A 25,635-nucleotide genomic window follows, 5' to 3' on the forward strand; every position below is an offset into this window, starting at 1 on the left:
ATCTACCAGTCTCTCAGAAGTGCAGCATGAGGCAGGATATAAAATACTAAACAGAAACACCTTATACAACCAAAAGGGTGCCTGCTTAAGGATCACAATGTATAAATCTGGTGACATGCGAAAGATAAATAATTAAATTAATCTAACACTTTAAGCTAATGTAAACTGGGTCTAGCTTCACTGCAGACACATGGTCCCAAGAAACAAAGAACTTTGCTTTTATTGATATGTATAGCCAAATATTGAATATACTGTGTGTCCTATAGCCACCCAACTCAGTAAGCTCTCAGCTTCACAGAAGAATTTTAAGTACATGGGAAACCAAGAAGAGAGTACAATCAGAAGATAATGGTGCATTGCCTCATTTTTGTTGGCAACTTTTAATAAACACACTTAAGCACGCACAGTGGGAAACCTTCAGATACAACCACACCTACAAGGTGAAGTGACTCAGAATCAAACCTCCCTCAACTGCCAATACAGTAAACTATGTCATGCTTGTAAACTAAGGAAAAGAAAGAACCCTGCAACATGCGAAAAAAAAAAAAGAAAAAAAAGCAGTAGCAATTTACTGTATTTCTTATGCAACCAATTGGCAGAAGTTACATCTTTCCACACTGGATAAAGAGTTGGTAACTGAGAAACCTATTTTGTTTCCTAGTGAAAATACTAGTCCACTTCAAGAGATCAAAATACAGCTGAGAGAAACTAAGACTTTAAAGAGTTTACACAAACTTAGTGCAAAAATGCTCTCACAGTGATGCAGACAGGGACCAGTCAGAAGTTGAGGGCTGTGCACAGGCCTTGCTTCCTTTGCTAAAAAATGGCTATTTCACCAGTCAGAGAAAGTTTCCAAGTGCGGAACAGAAACAAGGTTGGAAGGTAGATGAAGTAAATTAATTATCAACCTCCAAATAACGTATCTGATTTTATTACTCTTGGCAGACATGTAATTTGGATTGAGTTTACAATTCAACATTAATATACTTCTATCAAAGAACTAACTATGTTAACATTTTCAATGTTTCCTACATGCCCGAGTGCTTCAGTTTTCCTCCAAAATCAAAGTGTGAAAAATTCATCAGATAAAATACCTTTATAACTAGCGCCTCATCCATCATGAGGTGTATTTGAATATCGCTTTGCAGTGATATGTAATAGTAATCCTTAGTTGGGCAATTTTCAACAGTTAAATATACCAGTAGCAAAAAGGCAAATGCTACCACAGCCCAAACATGGCGCAGCCATCCGGTCTGTACACCCTGCAAAACATTCTATAGTACCCAAGACCACTAAAAGTGGTTACAGTTTCTGTTTCTGAATGCAGACTCCCTCCTTTTCACACCAATTTTGCTGGTGCCAATTTGAGGCATACTTTAAGTACTGATTTACTTATTTCATTATCAGTTATAATTTTTACAGTAACTGGCTTGTTCCTTGGTCTCCTTTATCATAAAAATTTGCTTAGCTCATGGCACTCATTATACACCTAACTTATATGGCTATATGTTTTCAGGTGATATTGTATACATTCTGGATTATCAGTATAAATACATCAATTAAAATGCACTATGAAATAAAAGGATGCTTTCAAGAAACTACACTTCATGTTAGGCCTTACTTCGTTACATGACAGCTTAAAAATGTTCTTTTAGTACAATGATTTCAAGTTTAGAGATGAAAGCAGGTAGGAAATGCGTGTTATCATAATAGTTTACCACCACCTCTCTCATTTCTTATACACTTGCCTGAATGTGAAAAAGCAGCAGAGGAAAATCCATACTTTTACAGCAAATTCTTTTACCCCATGCAATTAGAAGAAAAATAAAACATTATAAGGTGTGAAGGTGTGAAGCATTACAAGGATGTAATGATGCTACAGTCAACAAGACCTACCAAAATGTCTGACTGGAATAAACATAGCCTGCTTGTGTGTCTGATAGATGTAATCAATGGTTTAAAATAAATTCCTTTCATAGCAGTACACGTTCACACAAAACTATGCACTTACATGCCCCAGTGTACTTTGATAGAACAGGTCTTCTGAGTGCTGCCAAACACTCCTGTTTCCTCGGTGTCGTCAAAAAAGGAAGTCACGATTCCTAGCCCTTCAGGTTCTGTATACAAATCAATTTGACTGACCCTATAATCCTGAAAAAATGAAGATCGCAATAATTACCCCATCTGTGCTGTAATTAATGTGGCTAACTAAAACAGCTTTGTAACTCCAGTTTGTTTTAAATTGCTTCCCCTTCTTGCCAATCACTACTATTATCAGATTCCTGTCATAAAACTAGGCCAGTTGCCTGTCTCTGTTTGGACCAAGACCTCAGCCAGTCAATCTTTAATCAGCATGTACATTGTTTACCTTCTGCCGTCTAGGCAGGAATGCATCTTCTTTCATAGTTAGTATCTCCTCCAGCAAATTAAATCCTAACACAACAACAAGCAAGCCATTCTTACGAAGAACTAATTTAAACAAGAATTGTAGTTACAAGCAATATATATTCTTCCCTTTTGCTTTAGTAGTCAAATACCTTTATAGCTCATGGTTACTTTGGCAATCTGCAAACATATATACTTAATGCTAGGTTAAAAGTGCATGTAGGAAGCCTGTTTCCACCACATATGAAAATCCTCAATAGGTTTGTAAACAGAAGGTTGGGTTTTTTTAGTAACAAAAAAGATTTGAAGGTGTTTAACGCTAAAGATTTGTTGGGTGTAAGTTTGGCCTATATATTAACAAAAAATAACAAAAAAACTGCCCAACAATCCATGTGTTTTCAAAATACAAGTCTGTGGAATTACGGATAGTTTTCTGGAAAGATTTTCCTGAGGGATTTACCAAGCTGAAAAGCATATCCATATATAAGTTTCTATAGCATTTTCTGGGCTATTCCAATGAAAAACAGTTTTCTTTCTGACATATCCTTTTGCTGCATTTTAGCAAAATCCCTATTACAAAACAAATAAGCAATCAAACAAAAACAACAGAAACCCCCCCCACCCACTCACACTGATTATATGAAAAATTCAACCTGCAAGACTGATTTTTCCTACCAGTATAAAACTCCTTCAAACATTAGGACTAATACAAGATTTTCTTCTCTTATCTTACTTGCCTTAACAACATGTCTTATTGAACCAATCACTGCAGGCTTTAGCGACCCACATTCATTTTGTTCTTCACCTGCACCCCAAATATCTGGGAGTTCCAGTTCTCCTTCTTCCAGAGGAATAGAGGGACCTTCAAAATTTGGTTTTTCATAGAGTATCCAGCTTAAAATAAAAAATTATCAGTTTAAAATGTTTTATCAAGTGTGAGTTCCAAAAATCATTTTCCCATTTAACAATTTCTTTTTTCACAAGAAGCACTATTTCCAAACTCTCCATGCCACCCCAACACAGCTTATTCACCCAACAATGCTGATGCAAGTCATTCTTGGTCTCTGTGATATTTTTTTTAAAGCAATTATAAAAACAAAGGTGCCTACTGCTGACTTTGTAATTTCATCAAAAACTTCTCCACCCTTTTCAAACTGATGATCTGGGGCTGCAGGAGTGCTGTCTATGAGTACCAGGCTTCTGCACAAGATACTAATCAGAACCAATATGTAGGTCAGAAAATGTTGACACTACAGACTGCTGTGCCATGTATAAACAGACAGGCTACTTGGATGCTGTGAATAGTGTCCTTCAGTTTTACCGGGGCTGGGACAGATGTGCTGAAGAATGCTCAGAAGACAACTTTATTTTTAACTGTAGGTTTGAATTAAATAACTAGATAAAAACTATATAAATTCACAAATTTAAAACTCTCCCCTAGAGTTCTCATTTGAAGGGAATAAAAAAAGATAATATTCCCTTAGTGCAACTGAAAACCATGTTGGAAAAGAAGAGAGCCCTGGTTTACACAGGCCAGAAGATTTTCATTCCTATTTTCTGAAGCTAAAGAGCAACCAGAATGCTTTCCAGGATCTTCTACAGCAGCTAGTCCTTGTTCATCCAGCTTGCTATCAGATCATTACTTTTGAGAAACTACTGTGTGACCATATTATAGCCTGGTCACAGCTTAAATTACCATGCTATCCAGATCAGTAACGGCTGTTCTTTTAACACTATAAAGAAGGTGGCAGATTAACTGGTTTTTAAATAGTCTCAGACAATCCAGCTTTTAGAGAAAAATTCCCTCTAGACTCACCAGAGAAACATCGACATTATCACTTCATATCTTTGGCTAAGGAATTCATCTTTCTCATCCAGATTAACGTAGCCCTAACCCACATCAAACCTGTCTTCAAAATCCTTAGCTATCCTGTTAACATAATTCAAATACTACTTAAGAATCCATAAGGGAGAGAAGAATCAAAGGGCAGCACGGACAGAATTTGTCCTTTTATCCCACTGAGGTGAAATGTTGAACTCTTCCAGATGGTTAACACTTGCTCCAATTTGTCAGTGAAGTTAGCTAGTACAGAACTTCCTATTGCAGGAGGTAAAGTACCACATTTCCTTTTCAAAGGTGTCTACAGTACATTGCCAACTGAACGCTGGTTCAGTTCCAAAGTATTTTCAGATAGATAAAGATCTCTGGGTAGATTTATCAATGATAAAGAGATAAAATTCATCTTACCATCCTCTGATAACTTTAACTAAGATTGTCGGTGACAGAACCCAAGAACTGCAATCCAGAACATCATGGAAAACTTCAATAACATTCTCTTGATTGTCTGATTCACAGTAAATCACCAGCTGTGTTTAAAACAAAACCAACAACATCTATTTTTATCTTGCTATGTTTTTAAATATGGAGAGGAACAACGAAGAACATAAGATAACTCTTACCTTCCCAGGCCTGGGATTGATTTTACTTTGTCCATTTCTTGAAAGTGTCTAATAAACAGTGGGGAGAGAAAAGTCACATACACAAAACAAACCAAAAAATCCATTCAATAAAGATGCTAAACTATAAAAAGTTACTGAAACAAAATGAAAATTACACTGAACACTAAAAAACTTCATCTACACCTAGCTCCTGCCTCAATTCCTCCTTCTTCCTGAAGAACAATACCTTGCCATGCATAACACACTTCCTAACTACTATTTCTTTTAATTACCACCTCACTGAAGAGGAGTATTCTCAGATTTGAAACACGTTAAAATTTCTTTTGATCAGCTTTCTACTTATTCCTGGAGTTTCAGACACTGAGAAACTACTTAGAAAACTGGCATTATGAAACTACATGCTCTACAACTGTCAAGATATTAATGAATATGTTAGTGTCTGGTAACCATAAAGAATTAAATAATTTTGAAGGAATAGGTGATAAGACTGAGGAAGCATGGTGGCATATACATTTACGAACTAGATATTATAATCAATTTTTTTGCTGAACATTTTCTAACAAGGTAAGTATTCTTCAAAAAGTATGGGGCTCTGTAATAAGCAATAGACTAAACATGCTGAGAAGAAATAAAATATACTCAGATATACGAAACCTATAACAGTACCTCTAAGTCCACAGGGAACTATGATATAGGCTATATAGAAAATCCGTGGTTGTATCATGTGATCTCAAAACAAATAAAGAAAGGGTTGTAATTATGTGTGGCTTTTTAGCAAGGACTGGAGCATTAATTATTGGACAGGGTCCCACTCTGCTAGGTAGTATTCATACAGACCAAAATCAGACCCTGCCCTCAAACAGCTTACAGCCAAAGATAAGCAGCAACACGTGCAGGGAACTAATGAGAACATATTAGTCACCAAGTAGGGCTGGCAGTGGTCTCAGGACAGAGTTCCTAACCACCATTGGATTTTTGTAGGCATCATCAAGACAAGTTGAAGCATGACTCGTTTTTCAGCCTGTGCTTCAATTCCAGTTAGAACTCGCTCTGTGCGAGTCATTGAGTGCCAAAGTTGTTGTTTTAGGCTGTCCTTACTCTTTCCCTTCACGCTGTCCATTAGTGTCTTCACCACCATCTTCTTCATCAGATGAAGATGCACAGTATGTACACGTCATACAAACTTTTTTGATACCTGTCTACCTTGAGCAAGACACTTCATAGTCAGCAACAGCGCTGCAGAAGACCTGGAACCTAATAGAGCCTAATGAACTTCTCCCAAGAGCAATCTTACGTGTGGATATACCTCCTTGCCACATTGTGCCTCCACACTCTAATGAAATTGTGAAATCCACAGCAATTTAAGTGGCAAAAAATCAGCACCTACATTAGTAGCTTTGAATTCAGGTTTTGAAATCCAAATAGGACCACCTAAAGTCAGAACTTCTTTAGAACTGGTAGTATGAGTCTGCACCACTGCAAATAAACCACCTAATTTTCAACCCTACATGAATTAAAAACTTCTCATGAGAGAAAATTAACATCCTCGAAATTGTAAGGTAGAAAGGATGATTTCCTTCCACAAGATGTAGAAGGAAGAAGTTATTTCTACTTCCCCAGCCATTTTAGTAGAACTGTAACAGCAGATAATCTGCTGCTTTAGCAAAGAACTGCTCAAGCTTCTTATATGCTGCTTCAATTCCACAGATCACATTAACATGGCTATTAACCTTTGGAAAACACTTTTCTTCCTGGGTAACGATAAGGACCAACGTCTGCAGAAACAGCAAATACTGTTGGTTCAGAATACTGAAAGCAGAAGTCACAGTTCTCACGTTGGAGTGAAATTGGCTCTGAAGGAAAACACAGGTCTACCTTGACTCACGGTGAACAGATGCTCATAGTGAAATGAAGGGGCATCCCTCCACTTGTAGCAGCACTTTCAATAAACGCTACTATTCATTCTTTAAGAATACTTGAAGAATTATGTATTTTCTACCAAATGCATGACAATACTGGGAGCAGAAATGATAGACTAAGAAAGTTTGCCTTGTTATCTATATAATAGCCTAATGACTGAATGTCTGACTGGAAGAACAGAGATTATTCTTAAAAGAAGAACAGGCAAAAGTTTTCTGAAATTTGCAGAAAGCATTCTACTGATTTAGAATAAACAGATGCAGCATGAGATTTGTTTTTTAAAAAAAGAAGCATGAAGACATATTCAAACATATCCTTTCAATTCCTACCAGTGAAGAGTCTTAGAATAAAGGCATCACAAAGAAATATAATCATTTTAATAGATGCCATACATGCATCTTATTTTCATGTGTAGCAAGCATCAGATGAAACTGCTACTACACCTATGATCATTCTGTGCAGTTGTAATCTGTGCATATCCCACTACGAAAGGAAACAAAACAAAAGCTAGGCATGATAACTTTTCAAGATAGATTTTCAATGACATAATACTTACATCTACATCTAATAAACCAGTGGGGACATTTGATTCATATCTGTTTGCCCCTAACCAGCTGGAAAAGTTTTTTTCTGGGTTCCCATAGTTAGGTATTTGTAAACTTAGCTCTTTTTTTGCACTATCTGCTTGTATGTACTTCTCCATATAACTTGGAAACTTCATATCTGAAAGAGACTGGATCACAAAAATAAAAGTTAACAGTCAATCAGCAGTTAATCCATGAAATGCAACCACGTAAAATGTTGTTCATCTTTTATTACCTCGGGTTTTTGAGGCAGGATGAATGGCCCAGAAGCATCCTGTTGTAAAGAAGGTATTCCTGAGGAGTCTGCTATAAAAGTTGCGTTATTTACTGAGGTCACAGAAGGATTAAGAAACTTTTCTTTAGAAGCAGATGACAGCAAGCTTGAGAAGAGTGAGCTTTTTTCCAGCCGGGATCTCTTAACTTCACCGTCTGTACCATCCATGTTCTCTTTTCCATTTATTTCCTGAGTAAAGGCAGGTTCCTCTCTATTACATGACTGAAGGGCTTTGAATATTATACTTTGCTCTGTTGATGCACGCTTGGGCCTGACTCTGGCTATCGTTTCCAGACTTTGCATTTTCATTTGTTGGGTTGGTAACAGATCCTGTGCTTTTTCCCTTCTCAGTCCCAAACCGAAGGTAAATACACTAGGATCAAATACTTTCTCTAAATTGTCTTCATGAATCGGAGGCATTGCGAAGTGGGGTGCTGGAGATTTGGGAAGCTTTGACCTTTTCTTCTTCTGTGGTAAACAAACAGAGCTGTCCAAGTTTTTTATTGTTTCAGCAAACTTCTTCATGTCGGTCGGAGAATCAAAAATAGCATCATCTTCCGTAGAGCCATTACAAGTTTTGCCTGGGCTCTCTGGAGTATTATTGCTGTGTTCCGACACCAATATACCATTGACACTATTGTCATCATACTGCTGTGCTTCAAAGGTCAGATCTCCTGGCTTTGCATTTTTATCTCCATTTTCCACCTTCTGAGATTCTGGTCTACAAAGCTGACGAGATTGTAGAGGATATTTATCACCATTGCAGGTTGATAAGACCTCTGTGTCTGGCGGTACCTTCTCTTCATTTCTGGGCAGTTCTGAGCTTGTGTTATTTTGTTGGTAGGAAATATCATGAACACTTTCACTTTTAACAGGCGAGTGCAAAGACTGTTTAAAAGGAGAACTTTCCTTTTTAACTGCACTTAATTCTGGATCAGGTTGCTTCAGAGAAGCACCACTAGCATCAATTTTGCTGCTTTGGTTAAAAAGAGATATTGCAGCTTTTACTTTAAGCTCTGTTCCTTTCCCAATATCCTCGTAAGGTGCAGAGCCTTCTTCATTTTTGCCTTTTAATTCTGCAGTGCTATCTTTCTCTGCTGTGCCGTTCTCAAATAACTTCTGGCGACTGTTTTGCTTATTTAATGTTTTATCAGGCTGTTCACTTTCCTTAGGTTGTTTTCCAAATATCAGCTTTGCTCTACCAACAAACGTGCTTGGTACGGTACTATTTTTTGAAGCAGAAATATCAGTAGGCCTCTGGCTCTGACTGGCACATTTATTTTCAAACAAGGAAATTTTGTTGGCAATGCTGTTGTTATTTTTATTAACTGGTTTTTCAAGAGTATCCTGCTCACTTTCTAAACTGTCTTGATTAGTAGGCGCCTTAAAATTCAGCTCTACATTCTTCGGTTTGGCTGGACTATAGGAGGCAAAGAGATACACAGTTACATCTTTCAGTAATCTTGAAGAGACTTGTAACACTTTGTAAAACAATAAAATGTAGCATTAAAATGATTTTCCTATAGTCATAATCAGTTTAAATTTCAGTATCTCGAAAGGAACTAAAAATGACAAAATAATCAAACACTAAATAGGTAAAATACATTTCAAATGTAAATAATTCTTTAATGCTCAGCAAAACAAGGACACAGAAACACAGCAGCCTACAGCATGTGCAAATGAGGCAGAGAACTACTTATGACTGACAGAAATTAATAGAGAACAGGCAGAATAAATTATACGCATGCAATTCCCTGCAGAGTTTAGGAAACAAATCCCAATTCATTAAAGTGATAATGAGTTGGTTAACATTAGAATATACCTCTCCAACAAGTTTTGAAGACATCTGCCCAGATTCTTTTCAGTCCTTGCACTGCAGAAGCAACCATAAATCAAGTGAGAAACCTCTTCTGGATTCATTATTGCTGGTAGAAAAATATCACAGTCCCCGATCCACTGCAACTGCTCATCACCGTTTGGTTAAGCCAACACTGCATGGGAGGACTCTCCCATTTCCCTCAGGTAACGTCAGCTAACATTTTAAATAGCGTAAACCAACCCTGCTGATTTTACAAGAACTGAATTGGGAAATACTTGCAAAATCTTATTTAACAGAGTGGATAGAAAAGTGCGCACTGTGACGCCACAGCACATACCACCTGCCTACTATTGCAGAAAGCTGATGACACACAGCCGATAGTTTAAAATCTCCTTCATCTGAATATCTACATCCAAAGAAGAGCAGTTGTCCATGTCACCTGCTACTGCAGGTGTATGAACAACTGAAAAGAAGTAAGGCATGTCTTCAAAATTTATCAGCCAGAAGTAAGGAGTGCCAAGCAGCCCACCAGCATCTCCAAGTCAGACCCGCTCTCCACAGAGGAATCCGGAGACATTCAGTAGTGACAGAGTGTACAGAAACAAAATCTTAAAACGGTGGGAGATTAAAGAAACTCGCGTGCAGGGGCCTCATATGCCCTATCAATAACTCTTGTACTCCTTGGTTTTGTTTTTCACCTACATAGCTGTTCACTGAGCCGTGACACAGCTCTTCAGTCCAGTGAAGAAGGGTAATATACAGCTGAGTTAACACAAACATAAAAACTGAATCCACTCCTTCCCTCTCTTCCTCCAGAAACCCAGCCCACATAAGAAAGTAAACCCTACCAAAATACCTTCATTGTACAAGCTTTTCTTCTTGAGAAAAGCACAAGGAACAAACTTACTGTGATAACAGAAGGAACCCCAAATCAGCTGCCTACGAAACTATGCAGTAATTAACTGCTGAAATCACTGCGTATTCTAGGAGAAGCCTTCCTGACAGTGCTCACTGCTTGCTCAAATTGCTCTCAACTGGAAGGTTCTTATGAAGAACAGAAGGCAACTAAAAAAAGGAAATAGTGAACTTACAAACACCTGACTGACTGTACCTCAAACAGAAGCTAAATAAAAAGCAATTAGAAAACTTAAGTCTAGAAGCAAATATTCTTGAGGAAACAAATATTCTTGAGACAAACAAGGTGAGGAACTATTAGATAACAAATTTCAAGATACCTACACCCCTGTTTTCATTTGCAGTAGCTTTGGAAAGTTACATTACTTTACATTTTTTCTTTTCTGGAAATATAAACAAGCTGAAAGGGATCTCTGATGGTCATCTAGTCCAGCTTGCCACTCAGCAGATGCAGCTTCAATGTTAGATCAAAGTTGCTGAAGGTTTTGTCTGACCAAGGGCCGAGCATCTCCAAGGATAGAAAATGTGCAGCCTTACCAGCTAGGGAAGCACTGAAGCATGTCAGCCACTTGCCCTATGAATTATTTTTGCCTTATGTTCCATTGGAACTTAATTGTTGCAACTTGCAACCAGGCTGCTGTCCTTTCACTGAAAGATCAGTGAAGCAACTGCTCTGCCTTTTCTAATGCCTCTGTGGAGATAATGGTGAGATCTACTCATAGACTTCTCTCTGCTAAACAAAGCAAAGTACTTCAACTTCTACCCATAATTGGCATAGACCAGTGACATTATCTTCTTAATGGTACACTGAAAGACTCATTCCATCTTGTAAACATCTCACTTGTATTGGGGGAAGCAAGCTGGAAGGAGAGAGAGAGGTACCGCTCACCACAAAGACCCAGGTTCTTCCTCAAGAGCATAAAACCCCTTCCTTCTCTTTTGACGTGCTGGCTATTTCTGCCAGTATAGCCCAGCACAGGCTTAACTGCCATCTGCTAGAAGGATGCACTAGAGGAAGACGTTACACTTTCCTTCTATCTGTATTTTCAAGAGGTATCACTAGCACCTGGTAATCTTAACAGCCTCATTTCCATACCATCCTCCTGTCAGTCTGTCACTTGCACTACTACATGTGTTTCAACACAACAAACAATACATATCTCCCTATTAAGATCCTTCTTTCCTTGCAAGTCTTGACACAAGCAAGCGCAATGGTTAACACTGATAGTTATCAGCCACACCTAAAACTTATGTCAATGAGCAACTAACACCTCAAAGGTATAGTTTCAAGCTTTGCAAATTTACACACAAACAACTACTTCAGCAACCTGTATTTTACTCTGAAGTATTTTTGCAGAGCAGCAGACAAACAACTGATGCTGAAGAGCAATGAAAAGCTCAGCCTTGAAGCTCCGTCCACCACAGCCAGTCATGTGCAGCTAAGCCTTTCATTTTGTCACTGAGAAACGCTGATGTTCCACATTGAGGAACGCTGATTTTAAATATAGCTGAAGGATGTGTCTCTTCGCAAGTACCGAATTTCTAAGCTTGTTTAAAAGGAGGAGAAGCTGTCTGAGTGTCCTTTAATTTCCCCTGCAGCATGGGAGAAAAAACACTGAAACATGTATTCGCATAATGGTACAGACACTTTCTTATAAACAGCCCAATGGAGTTGACCATTTCCATCCATTGCTGGCCAGGAACAAGCAAGCACAAGTGAAATACCAGTGTCCTTCTCTTAGGCTATACCTTGCAGCTAACCTGTGTGAGCAAGCAGTTAAATCTCCTCTAATATAGTCATAAATTGAAGGTGACTCATATACTTGAAGCATACTGTTCAAACGACCTCATCAAACACGTAACTGATGCCAAAACATCAGACTGAGACAAGCAAAGTAAAATGGCACGTCAACAGAGCAGAAGAATTTGGGCATAGACACAAAGGCAGCTAGAAAACCAAGTCTGAAAATCAAAAATGACAACTAAAGCCAAGGCTGATGTGCTTAGCAAACTCCTAACAGCTGCCTGAGGTTTTATGTGCTGAGTGAGAGGTACCATCAACCTAAGTTTAGTCTCAGGCCTAATAAGTTCTTCTTCCAAAAGCTAAAGACAAAAGAATCCTGTGACTCCCAAGTTCCACTGTACAGAGACATAAAAGGAGCAAAGACAGGAAGTGCTATCACTACTTGCTGAGAATTGGCAAAAACAACTTCTTAAGGAATATTTCTAAAGAACCTTGATTCTCAGAATTGGCACCACGTTGTCAGTAACAGACGTTATGCATTCTTTAATTGAAAAGTAGTATGATCATTCCAAATTGATTTTACAGGAGGGAAATGAGTCTCTCATTGCCCATCCTTATTGAAATGAGTGAAATCAGTGCTTTTCAAACAGAAGGGGTTTCAGGTAGAGTTAACTAATGGTAATTTTTCCTTTTAAAAATGGAAAAAGCATCTGGTCTCTAGTCCCAAGCACTAAGAGTAGAACAGAAACATACTTTCTTCTCGCAATACCACCATTTTTCCTTTCCCATTTTACAACATAACTCACATCCAGGTTTACAGCTCACATGCTCTCAAGGATGACCACAAATTGCACCAGATATTTTGACTGTATCAATTTATCAGGCTAAAGAAATTGTGTGATTCTGTGCAACACTATCTACCAGGAGCATCATGAACCTGCTGAACACAGCAGTCCTCACCGTGGGCTAAAGTTCTTGGAGCAGCAGATAAGGTCAAGACACAAAGCAGTGCACAGTCTATACTGCCAGATGAGAAAGAACAGGCTCTTATCCATTAAAATGAAGGCTGTCAGAAGGGGTACTTGTCTATAACTGTAAGAGTACAGCAGAAGATAATTCTCTATGCAAGAAGCCAAGCAGATACCCAGACAAACAAAATTCAGCAATCAAGTGCTTGTAACTTCATCATTACTAATGGTAGTGACACAAGGAGAGAAGTATGCAGGCTACTTGCATTCAAAGTTGTAAAGATACAAAACTTCAGTGTTGAACATTTGTGAGCTCTGTCGCCAGATGACAAAGTGGCATCGTGTACAAAAACACCACAATTCAACTATCAGAAGGAGGTGTTTTCAATCCACTTAAAAAGGGGAAAAATCAGAGGTAGCATTTCACAGACTGTGCAAAGAAAATGCTCCTATCATCTCAACACTTTGCAGATGCGGGAACATAACTGGAAGTATATGTGGTTGTTAAGCTTTAATGCTGAACTTTCATGAACCTCTAGTACAAGTGAATGGCAATTCTGAACTCAGTGTACATCAGCTGGACTCTGACACGACCTGTAAGTGAATGTACCATAAAGAGCAAAGCAATGCTGCCTATTACATACCCATGAAAACCAAACAGTAGAAATGACGAGTACAATAAAATGATTCACAGAACAAAACCATTGGGAGTCCAGGAAATCAATAGCTGGAATCCTACTAATGATTATGCTGCAAGTAACAAATATATCCACATCTTCCTAAGGAAAGCACAGCTCACATCTGCTTGACAGAGAACAACTGCTTCAGAAGTAAATCACGCAAACTAACATATGCATAATTCTGCAAGTGCCTGATCTAATTCCTATGTATAAGAATTTACATCCTTTGTCCTGCATGCACTTATAAAGGCAGCTAAATGCATTCAAATTTCTGGAGTCAGATTTATCATATTGAAGTACCACGTAAGTTCTACACTACATCCTTCATTTCTTTGTAAAATAACTGCAGAGCAGAACTGCTCCTTCTTCAAAGAATAACCTGAACACCTTCCTTAGTCAGGGATTTTAAAGTACAAAATCTTCAAACAGATCCTCCATTGGCTACAAACAGCAAAACCACACGAAGGTCAATGAGAGCCAAACTAATCTGAGCAACAAAAGGGGCAACAACAACAGCAGAGCAGCTTTTACACAAGTTAAATCATTCTATGTAACAAAACAGACATACAAGGAAATTACCTAGACACGAATTATTCTTTTAACACATGCATATTAAAGTGTTAGTTAGCTGTAGATATGATTAAAAGAAACAGCTCTTAATTGAAAATAATCTAGATAGCAGATATACAGCTAGTGCTCCTGTATAATCCTAAATACAGATGCTGGCAAAATTACAGCTACAAGGGTAAGGTAAACCGTAGTTATCTTACTTACAGGCTAATTTTTGTTGTGACTATTCTGGAAGCATCCAAACTCTTCAGCTTCAAGCTGTCTAAATCAGAACTTGTCTGTCTCTCAGCTGGCATACATAGGTCTCCATTTTTAATCTTATCAGTACGTGAGAAAGCTCTTCCATCAGAATCATTACCATGCTTTTCTGTCTTGGTTTCATTTCTGCCTTCAGCAAACACCACGGTGTTGTCTTCTGCCTTATCGGCTGATGAGACTTTGGGAGATTCCAAACTGTCTTCCCCAAAAGCCCCAGGTAGAGTTCCTTTTTCCTGCAAAGTTCTTTTTGTCATTGGGTTACTCTCTGTTGATGCTAAAGGATGCCTTTTTGAGGAGTAATCTTTCACCTGACTCTTCAAACCAGTGGGGGAAGTAGGAACAGCATCCAACTGATTCTTTTTATAAGATCTTCTCCTCGCAGGGGTTGTGTTTGAGGCTTGCTGTTTACCTTTGTCAGCGTCAGTCTTGGACGTGCCTTTGTGAGCAGATCCAGCTTTTAGGTCTGGATTATTACTTGAAGAAAAGGAATTCCGTTCAGGAGTCTGTTGAGGAGACTTAAGTTTTCTTTCTGAGGTTATTACCTTCTCTGGAAACCCCTCAGAAGATGCATCGTCCTCAAAAACAGAATCTTCTCTTGCGGTATTTTCAGTCTGGTTTCTCTCTCCATTTGGAATGTCACTAGATGACTGAGATTTTCTCCTTTTCCCAGATCTTTTACTAGAAGATTTCTTATCCATCGTGTCTGAGTCACCACAATTTTCTTCCGATATAACAGTCACAGGTTCATTAAGGAGTTCCTCTGTTTTTCTAAGATAAATATCAACTGTTAACACTCTAGCAGGCTGTGGGTGTTCACTTGCTAGAGTTTCCAGCTTGTATGGCAAATCCTTTGGCTTTGCATGCCCAGGCTCTTCAGACACCCACGTGTTCACCAGATGCTTGTGGCTTAAGATACTCTTTTCTAAGTCTTCGCTAGACAAATTCCTCAAGCTTTTTATAAAATCTGGAGTTGTGGAATTATTTATATCTGTGACAGACCCCTTCTCTGGTTCCTGGGTGTCCACATTCAAGCTACTCTCAAAGAAAGAGTTTTTAATGGTTTCACTGCTGCTGCTCCAGTCTGGCGACCACTCACTGTCAGAGGAGACTCCTCGACCACTCCATTCTGAAATGGTATCGTGGTATAGAGGTCCTACTTCCCCACTGAAACTATATTCCCGTGTCTCAGGAACGACACTCGTGTTTCTCGCTTGCTTCTGTACTGGAGGAGATTCAGGACCTTGCTGGATATGTTTACAGTAAACGGGCTGTGCTGTGTGAGGCGAAACTGACCTCTCTCCTTTCCAATGAGAAGAGCGTTCTAACGAACTTTTGACATTTTTCCTTCTCCCTGTACCAAACAAATTTCCAAGTCTTTCCAAAACCGGTTTCTTTTTATGCTCTTCTCTGGAACAATCTGGAAATTGTGAGGAGGACTATAAAAACAAACAAAACATTTGGTTAAGGTCAAAAGTGTGTCTGTAATAAGCATGTTTGCATTAATTCCATCTTGAATCTTAAAGGATACAATGAACAGAAAAACCAACCAAAACCAAAACAAAAAACACATACCAAATGATACTAGTTCTAATAAAACAAACAAACAAACCCTCAAAACACAATTAGAATCCCAAGATTCTCCTCATGTGTTTGCCTGTGTTTGTTTACGAGCACACTTACCTTGCCCTACAACAGCAGTGTTGTATGTCCTAGATCTCAGAACCATTGCACAATTAGTTAACATCACCTGAAGTAATAGAGTATTCTGGGGTTGGTAGGGCTGGGGAAGCATGCTGCTTAGTCAAAATCACAGCATGCAGTTTGCCAAAAGCACAGCATGGAGTTGAACTGTATTGAATTGGTTGACAGTTCTGAGGCTGCTGCTGGTAGAAATGAGTGTAAGTTATGTTTCATTTTTTTACATTTTTCCATAACGAAGCCCTGTAACTATCTGCTCGTGTTTTGGGCCAGAAAGCTCAAAACAACAGGAGCCACTGCATCATTTAGTGAGCATTACCGGGTCAAATGCTGCCCTGCATCACTCCCCGTGAAGTTTTCCCTTACAACTTCTAATTAACATGGTAAACAGGAAACACGCAATAGCATTACCGAGCACAGAAGCCTATTTGCATTTTAATATATTAGCACTTTTTACATGCCGGCACGATGAATACGTGTTTTGAGCCGTGTATTTCTAAACACCGTGAACGTTTCCTACTCCGTCCCTCCGCCCTTCCCGATGCTCCCCACGCCGGCTGTTGCAGCGCGTTTTCAGGGCTTCCTTTTGCCTTCAGACGCCGCGCTTCCCTCCCAGCGCCGCGCCTTTCCCTCACACCTGGGCACGGGACGGCTGCGGGTTGGCTGCGGGCCGCGCTCCCGCTCCCGGCACGGACGGGGCAGCGCGGCCGCCGCTCCCCGCCCTCGGGGACCCCCACGGGCACCCGCGCCCTCCTCCGCCCCGCGCCCCCGAGTCTGCCGCCACTCTTCCCCTACCCGGGACGGGACGAACGGCTGAAAGAAGCCGGACTTCACCCAGCCCTGCCCCGGCCGCCCCGCATCCCGCCCGGCTCCGCAGCGCAGCGCCTCCCCGCCCCGCCGAGCGAGGCCTCCCGCACTCACCGCCCGACCCGGCCCGGCTCGGAGCTGCCCCGCACGCCGCTACCTCGGCGCCGGCCGTCTGGGCGCTCCGCCTCGGCCCGCCCTCGCAGCGCACCCCGGCCCGCCCCGAGCCGCCGCCTCCGCCGCGGGCAGTGGCTCTACCTGGCCGGGCCGCCTCTGCCGGACGGCGAGGAGGGGACGGGGCGGCCAGGCAAGAGCTGCTAGGGGGGGCGGCGGAGGGCGAGTGGGCGCCCGTCCCACAGGAGCTCGGGCGGTGCGGTGGCGGCTGCGACGTTATTGAGGGCAAAACGCCGCCGCGGGCAAAACCGACACGCTGCGGATGCTGTCGGACGAGTGCCAGGGGAGGCGGGCCGGGCTCTGCACAGCCCCACCTGCGGAGAAGGGAGGCGAGGCGGCGCTGCCGTCCCGACACCCACCGCCGTGGGCTCAGCCCGGGCCCGGCGGCGCGGAGGTGCCGAGACCCAGCGGGGCCCGCGCGGAGGTGCCGCCCTCCCGGCGCGACCTGCCCGGCGAGGCAACCGCGGCCGGGCCCTCCTGGTAGATCGGAGTTCAAAGCCCCGCGGGGCGATGAACCGCGTTTTCCACCTCACAGTCACGGGCCGGCGGGCGCGGCTCCACGCCGCCTGTGCCGCCGCCTCAGCCCGCCCCTGGCGCGCCGCCCGCGGGCCGTGGCCGCCCGGGGCAGCGCTGCGGGGCCCGGGGCGGTGGTTCGCCCCACGCCCGGGCGGCTCCCCCCCGCCTGCCCAGTCCCCGGCCGGGCCGGCGTGAGAATGACTCCGCTGCCTAATGGTGCCGGCGCTCTCCCCGGGCGCTCAATTAGTATTTAATGTTTAATGAATGCTAAACTAGTCCTCTTCTAATTAAAGCTTAATGACTTAAATGAAGTGGAACAGCTTCGTCAGGAAGGACCACCACGCAAAGCCCTGCTCTGGCCCAGCGCGGAGGCGGAGAGACACCAGGTCAACCCCTGCGGTCCGGCCCACAGCGAGTCACCCTCCGGGGCAATTTAAGTAGACCGGGCGTTTTTTGCGCAGTAGGTGACTTATTTTTGCATAATCAGCAGAACAGCTGCTGGCCTCTGCTCTAAAACTCCTCCAAGTGTGAGGAGTTATAAAACGCTGCACTGGACGGCCCCACTGAGCCTATCTGTTGCTGGTGAAACAGTATGCAGCAAGTAAGCTTGCCTAAGCACCCAAAAGCTTCAGAAAACTTCAGAAAGACCTAAAATGAGGAAATCCATTTGTACAGTCGGCACATCATACCCCAACCAAACAAAAATCTATGAGACCCCCCTGTCCTTGCCTGCATTTCTTCAGTATTTTGCCTATACAACTGCTGGTAAGCAACTGTACCACCACTGAAGTCCCATCTCTGTGCATATAGTTACCTCACCAGCAGCTCTCAAATGGGCAAATCAGTGATCACAATCAGGGCTTCAAGTTTTGGTGGTTTGTTTTCTACATTTTCTTTCATGTATCTGAAGAGAGTGACATAATCTGCAAGTGAGAAAACTTGATGTCTGTTGTTTCCCTCCTTTCAGTGACTGCTTTCAACCGGCCAAACCAAAACACTCGGTTAAACGAAGAGGAGCATTGAGGGCTGCATAAAGTTCATACAGCTCAGATGGTTTAGGTGCTTCTGTGATAACAAAACCAGCCGTAAATTTCCCTATCACATAAAATAATCTTGAGTAGCATAGCCCAATTACTATCTGCTTTATTACTATTATTATTATTCTGCAAATGCATTGCCAGTACTAATTAATTGTAAGGAAGGTATAAGGACTGAACATTGTTTGTTATCTAAAAAAAAGTAAAAATGAGAAATTTGTACAACCAATTAAAGCAAGCCAATAAGCACTGAGTAATAACGTCTCTGAAAATCCATACTAATTGCAAGTGTGAGGAGGATGCACTATATTAGTCACGTTAAAAACTGCTAGAAGACCGAAATAGGGGAAATTTAACCTGATTATGGTTTCAATCTGCATATTACTATTCAGCTGAAATTATTACACTTGCAGTCAAGGTTTGGGTTTGCAAGATTACACTCAGAAAAAATTAGTTATTTGAACTGTGGATCTGGATTTCTCACTTCCCAGCAGTTGATTTTCATAAAGTCCATGGGAACTTAATTATCTTTGAGACGTCTCCCCCTTTCAAATGTAGTTTAAACTGTCCAACAAGTTCAAAAGGTGTTGGATGGAAAGGAGTAGGGACAGCCAGCCAGTGCAGTCACATAAGCCTTGTTTCCTCAGGGAAAAAGGCTGGATATTTTTGCTTGATCTTGAAATAGCTGCCCTATGTAAACTGTTTTGAAGTAATTTCTTCATACAAAGTACTTTAATTACATACAGCTCTTTCAAAACACATAAAAGGCCAGGCACTTGCCCTGAAGAGCTTGTATTTGAACTCAGATAAATGTAGATGAGCCAGTATTGCCAGTGCAAGAGGGCACAGAGACCAAAGTTCTCAGGATACGAATACACGGGGCCCAACCTGACAGAGCACAACAAATAAATATTTGATTTTCAGAGAGCGAGAAGTATCCTTTCTCTGCTGAATAGGCTTCTTCAATGAGTTTCAACTTCAGCATTCTTAACATTGAGAAATCAGCTATTTCAGAAACCCCCAATCAAAGGCTACGGCAGAGTCAACTTTTAAGAAAAGAAAATAAAAGAGAGAGAGAGCTTGTCTGTCCTTGCTCAGAATGCAGGAAGCTGTTTCAAGTATACTGCAGGAGTCTTCCACGTTGTGTTCTAATCTGAAAGCAAGATGCTTTCTTCTTAATCAAGAAATGTAAATCTTGTTTGTGTTTATATTCATACCTCTTTATGTTAGCATCAAAATATTTCCTCTGTTTTTGGCTGGGTTTTTTTTTCCTTTTTTTTTTTTTCTTCTTTCCCCCCCCCTCATTAACTAATGTAAGGTGCCACAGCCAAACCCTTAATTTAACAAAGTAATTAAACATGTGCTTTGCTGGTCTCCAGTGGAGAGTATGCATAATGTGATTTGTTGAATCAGAGCTTCAGGCTCAGTCTTGAGGGATCGATGGGGGTGTTATTTTGCTAGATTACTTCATCTGAGTCAGTTGAACATGACCAAGAACTCTTCTTAGGGCATACATTATAGAAAAAAAGTAGTATTTTTACTAGTCATTAGCAAGTCTGTGCTAACAGATAGGTGGAAATATCTAATGTGGATAGTTCTCCTGCAATTTAAACATGTTATTTGATAGCACGTGTTAGCATTCAGAAGGAAAAAAAAACAAAACAAACAAGTGTTTAGTGAAGTGTAAGATTCTTGTCTTCTTTGTCATTCACTAGAAGAGCATAGATTTCAAGTAACATGCAAACTTCTGATACCCCTCTACTTGGAACATTTCTGATACTATAGGTACCAGCCTTCTAAGTTAATACTAGAATGCCAGGCATTTTGGATCTCTTCAAATCCATAGTATCATAATTCTTACAACCATGAGAAATAGAAAGCCTCAGAGTTCTATCAGTCATACGGTATCCCAAGAAGTGCGTTAGCCAAGAACATTTAAATGAACTACTACTCTTCAGGCTGTACTGTTCTTCACAGTGACTGACTCAAATATTCAACATTTGCAGTGCTGGGCTTTGGTACGCTGAAAACTTTGCTGGAGTACTGTTGTCAAAATGTGCTTTAAGAGTAGTAGAAGGACGAGAAGGAAGACTGTACAAGTAAAAGCTAAGAGAAAAGCCTGAGCATCATAAGACCTACTGAGTATCCTGCTTCCAGTGCTACTGAAGGATGATCACCCCACTCTCCCACTTCTCAGGTGAGTGCCCTAACTACTGGCAGAGGGGAGGAGGGAGTTGTAAATGTAAATGAAAGCTTGCTGATTTTGCTTGTGCTCTTATTTAAAAAGCATGGGGAAAAAATAACAAAACATTTGACCTGAAACAGTATGGGGAATTGTTTGGGAGGAAAAAAAAGCAATTATATTTCAAGTTAACCTAAGTGATTTCTACTTTTACCCGTTGGCTTATCATCAGTAAACCGGATTTGAATCATTTCACTTCACTAAAATAACGTTTTCTTGTTTATGCTGACCCTTCACAAAGCCACAAAAGAGGGGTTACTATTACAAACACTCTATCCCACACGCTGCCTTCCTCTAAGTAACAAAGGTTTGGCACACGCTACACATTTTTAACATTTCTTTTAAATACATCACATTCCAGGTTGACAGTTTCCTCTTCAGACGCAGAGAAAGAAATATGCTGTAAACGTAACATGTTCATCCAAGCATGGAATTCACTCCCTCCGTCTTGCAACTCTTTGACTGGTATGCTTACGTAAGAATAACATCCATCTACTGCTGTTTCTAACAATTTCACTTCCACCTGAGCACTTTATACAGGGAAAGTAGTTACAGAGACTGGGGAACTTAGCTGAATAACCAGGGAGCTATAAATACAAGACTACCGAGCAGAATGCAGTGAAACAAAATGAAGTTTTTACTGACAGTCGTCTTTTTCCACAAACAACTTATGTGTCCTATTTTCTGCTACAGATGTTCAAGAGAACAGGACCTGTCTCTTTCCAATTTATTTGTTCACTGTTAAACTAAATTTGTAGTTCAAAAGTATACTGAAAATTGACCATTTTGCAACAGCAACTAAAATAACACTAATATTGAGTCTACATGTTTAACTGGCTATTTTTTGAAAGGAAATATCCAGCTCGTGAAGCAGAGATGGAAGTGTGAATTCTGTATTATTTCTTAGATGCCAAAATAAGATAATTATATATTGAGTACATATATGTATATAAACGAGCTAGCTTGAAATCAGCAAATTGTGCTCAATCAAATAAATGGATAGAATTACTTACAGAAAACTCAGCAAAAGCAAAAAAGCACAAGTACAATCTGAACAGATAATTAAATCAGTATTTAGGAAAAGAGGTTGATAAAAAAGAACAGGCATGTCAGAAAAGACATGCCTGCTCCCATCTCTTCTTCCCCAGAGCTAGTTATTTCCATACACTAAAATCTTTACCCCCTCCCCTTCTGTCAGTATCTGTTATTTAAAGAGACACTCTATAAAACTAATGGTAATCAAATTGATTTCACAATTAAAAAATCAATTGTGTAGGAACCCCAAGATTACTGCCGGGGTTTAAAGAAAAAAAGAAGAGTACCATTTGCCTTACCATGATGATGATAATTCTTTTTGCTGTTTACAGAAGAATAAACAAACTACGGTGTGTGTGAGGTACAGTCCTGCTGTCATTAACCAAACCCTTCTTCTCAGCAATCCTCCCACGCTTTAACCCCTTCTTTCTTCTGGCAGCACTCAGTTAAAAACAAGCAAAAAAGGAAGTAGTATCTGAAATGAGCCTTTCCAGCTGATAAAGTCATTAGGCAGACAAATTATAGCTATGAAAAGGACTCAGTCAGAGGACAAGAGAAGAGCTGCAAAGGGTGGCAGCAAATCCCTCAGGAAGCACCACAACAGAAGTGGAGAACCTGCTGCGAGGAGCGGTGAAGTTAGTGTTGGGCAAAAAGCTGACATGCATTCATTAACATGCAATACTGGGACGTAGATATGCAACAGTAGGAAAAATATACCACACACGTTGGCTCTCGCAAACTTGATTAAAAGTTTTCTGATCCACGTTTAAGATGGCTAAAGAAGAAAACATCAGTTGTGCTTCTATTCTGCAAGTGACACTTATACAGGTATGCTTGGTTCTTCACTTTCCTAAGCAGGTGCAGTAAAACTGCACTTTTCCGGGGTCTCAATGAAAAATGATACTAAGATGGAATTTGAAAAAGCAGAAAACAAGCAGCACTAAAAGTACAAGCAGGGATCATTCAACATTAAGGAACTGAGAGAATATTTAAACTCTCCTGAACTTGGAAGACTTCCAGAAATAAACCTATATGCAAAAAAATAGCATTAACTTAAATAATAGTAGGAGTTGTGTTTCAATGTAAGAGATGAAAAAGCTTCATATTAGCTAAGTTCATATATTTGCTCTCAGCATTTCTAGCTTTGTTGTTCAGTCAGTATCATTGAGCAGTAATTAGATAATCAGTAAGACATCACCTCTCTTGAGGTATAAATTGGAAATAAATATACATTCTCTGTGTTTTATTCTAAGAGACAGGGACTTGAAAGCACTTGCTATTTTAAGCACTAAGGTTAAAAAGCAAAAACATTCTGTAGGGGAAGAAGTGGCCTTGGAGTTTTCTTAGGTCTAATAAATAAAACCCATTTTGTTTTTTACTTTCAATTCTGAATGCGGTTCAGAATGATAAAGAGTCTGACACAGAAATATTTTTGCATTTACCTGTCTGTGGGCCTCTTTCTTCTGTTTTGTGGGAGGGTCCGGTATCCTGCCACTAACTCTAATAGTTTATCTATATGTGTGGGTTTAACATGAGATTTGTAATTTAGACATACAGCTCACCGCAACACTTCTCAATTCCTTTTAGATTATATAACTACTGGAGATAGGAAGAAGGTTTCTTTTGCTCCACATGTATGTGTCTGTGTGACAGATTAAACAGTAAGTGTCTGGAAATCAGTTCTTGTTCTCAAGCACTGTGAAATGCTGCTCTTGATCTCTTTTCCCTCTTTTCATGTAGAATCATTTAGGTCAATAGGAGCTCTGCAGTACTGAAAAGCATATGACATTTGAACAAATTCTGCTATGTTTCAGAGCATGTACAAGTATCTCATAAAATATCTGTAACCTCATGGGCAACCCCAGACATGGGCAACAAAACCAAAAAAAACCTGCAGAGTTTTCACTAGTACTACTGAGCTTACAGTAAGACAAACGTGCTAGTTAGGTTTGACCTAACACATGCACAAATGCACAATTGACAACTCATTACGATTTCCATTCTGCATCTTGCTGATCTAAAGAAAAACATTTTAAGTAGCAATCTGGACTTCTTTGCTAAACACACAGAGTAAAACTGATGTGTATTCCCAGAAGGGAAATTATGCACACTCAGGACTGTTTTTACATTAGATGATTTGATGATACATTTTTACATTAGACGATTATTGGACAAAGAGGAAATAACCCTACGGAGCCACACACATTATTAGCTTTTGCCAAACACTGCACTGACGTGGCTACCCCATGCTGGCTAACTGAGTTGGCTCCTCCTGGGCTAACTTAGGCATCTCTACATGATTCTGCATGTAGCTGCATTCCTAATGCACTCCTGTGCTCAATCTTTCTTGTTAGCTAGCCCTACGTACTCAGCAGATGAAGGATTTAGGTTGTCTCACTCTCTGCATGCATTATACGGGATACCCAGGTCCTCACCTGAAGTTTTAATTCAGCCTAGGAAAAACATGCTTCCGAGTTAGTTAACTAAGCCACCTATGTCTTTTAGTCCTTTACCGGCTCTAGCTCTGGATACCTAAAGATAACTTATGATGTCATTTGAAATTTGGAAGACTGGGGTTTCTTTCACTGGGTAAAATAATTTGAATCAATACCTGTAGAACTGAAAGTCCTTTTGCAAGCAACACAAGGATTTTCTCCAGCTCTGGTACTGTAGATAACAGGCAGCCATAGGCGCGCATGGCAAGAGACAGAAAGCCATCATTCTAAGCACTGCGTTGTTACTGCAAGACTGCAAAATTGCTGAAGAATAAAAACAAACTGGACTGCTAATCTGACAAAACCCAAATTTCATAAACCTAACAACAAAGAGAAGTGCATGTTTGACATGCTTGCTTTTGGAAGTAGATGTGATGGTCCTTAAATTAGAAAAAGGTACTGTAAGTTTGTGAGTTTGTGAGTTTGTAACTTCTATTATAGGTTATCCCGGGGTACCATTTAGTATCTTTAAACAAACAGGACCTTTAAACTGAAGCACGTCTCAAGTTAACCCCACCAGTATGAAGGCACCCAACAAAGCAGATGCTTTGGAAAATTTGGGCTTGATAGCCTACGTACTTCAAAGAGCCTTTTTCTAAAATGGAAGAAGTGTTTCTGCTCTTTGATAATTTCTTTGATGTACAGAGTTTTCATCATGTACACACGAAGAGTATTAAATACAAGAAACTATTATTACTAAAATACCTTATCCTAACTTTATAAAAATGGCTGAACATCTCATCTTACATTTGAATTACCATTTGTTACTTTAGTGTTTATTCTAAATAACAGTGCTCACCTGAGGCTCCCAGAATTCCCTCTAACTAATTATTATAATAACTGTTAAAGAGAATTGCCTTACCATAAATTACAGTAAATTTTATATAAGCAGTGTAGAGAAGATAGGAGTGACTCAGGACCCACTAGTTCCCCACAGTGGGCAAAAATTAAATTGGGTGGAATACCTCTCAAAACTCTTTGCTTTTAATCACACGATTACATCAGTATCGCATAATATTCACCATTAAGCAACAGAAACTTCTAAGAGAATTTTTTG

At 40.4% G+C, this 25,635-nt stretch overlaps 1 protein-coding gene across 4 annotated transcripts in view; it reads right to left on the reverse strand.

Moving 5' to 3' along the window:
- AIM1 (absent in melanoma 1) overlaps positions 1–25,635 on the reverse strand; it is a 96,196-nt gene that overhangs the window by 27,941 nt on the left and 42,620 nt on the right. For 2 of the 4 annotated variants that reach the window (XM_004940348.5, XM_046939150.1), the window contains exons 3-10: positions 14,524–16,013; positions 9,446–9,496; positions 7,585–9,043; positions 7,322–7,498; positions 4,846–4,893; positions 4,634–4,752; positions 3,123–3,279; positions 2,012–2,151 (exon numbers count right to left, since the gene is read on the reverse strand). In XM_004940348.5, coding sequence (XP_004940405.4) covers positions 2,012–2,151; positions 3,123–3,279; positions 4,634–4,752; positions 4,846–4,893; positions 7,322–7,498; positions 7,585–9,043; positions 9,446–9,496; positions 14,524–16,013 — 3,641 coding nt within the window. Of the gene's footprint in view, positions 1–2,011; positions 2,152–3,122; positions 3,280–4,633; positions 4,753–4,845; positions 4,894–7,321; positions 7,499–7,584; positions 9,044–9,445; positions 9,497–14,523; positions 16,014–17,196; positions 17,266–25,635 lie in introns of those variants that run through there. The other 2 variants (XM_040697681.2, XM_419809.8) reach the window with 2 other exon arrangements.

This window comes from Gallus gallus, chromosome 3 (assembly GCF_016699485.2).
Source record: "Gallus gallus isolate bGalGal1 chromosome 3, bGalGal1.mat.broiler.GRCg7b, whole genome shotgun sequence".
In the NCBI taxonomy this organism is placed as follows: domain Eukaryota; kingdom Metazoa; phylum Chordata; class Aves; order Galliformes; family Phasianidae; genus Gallus; species Gallus gallus.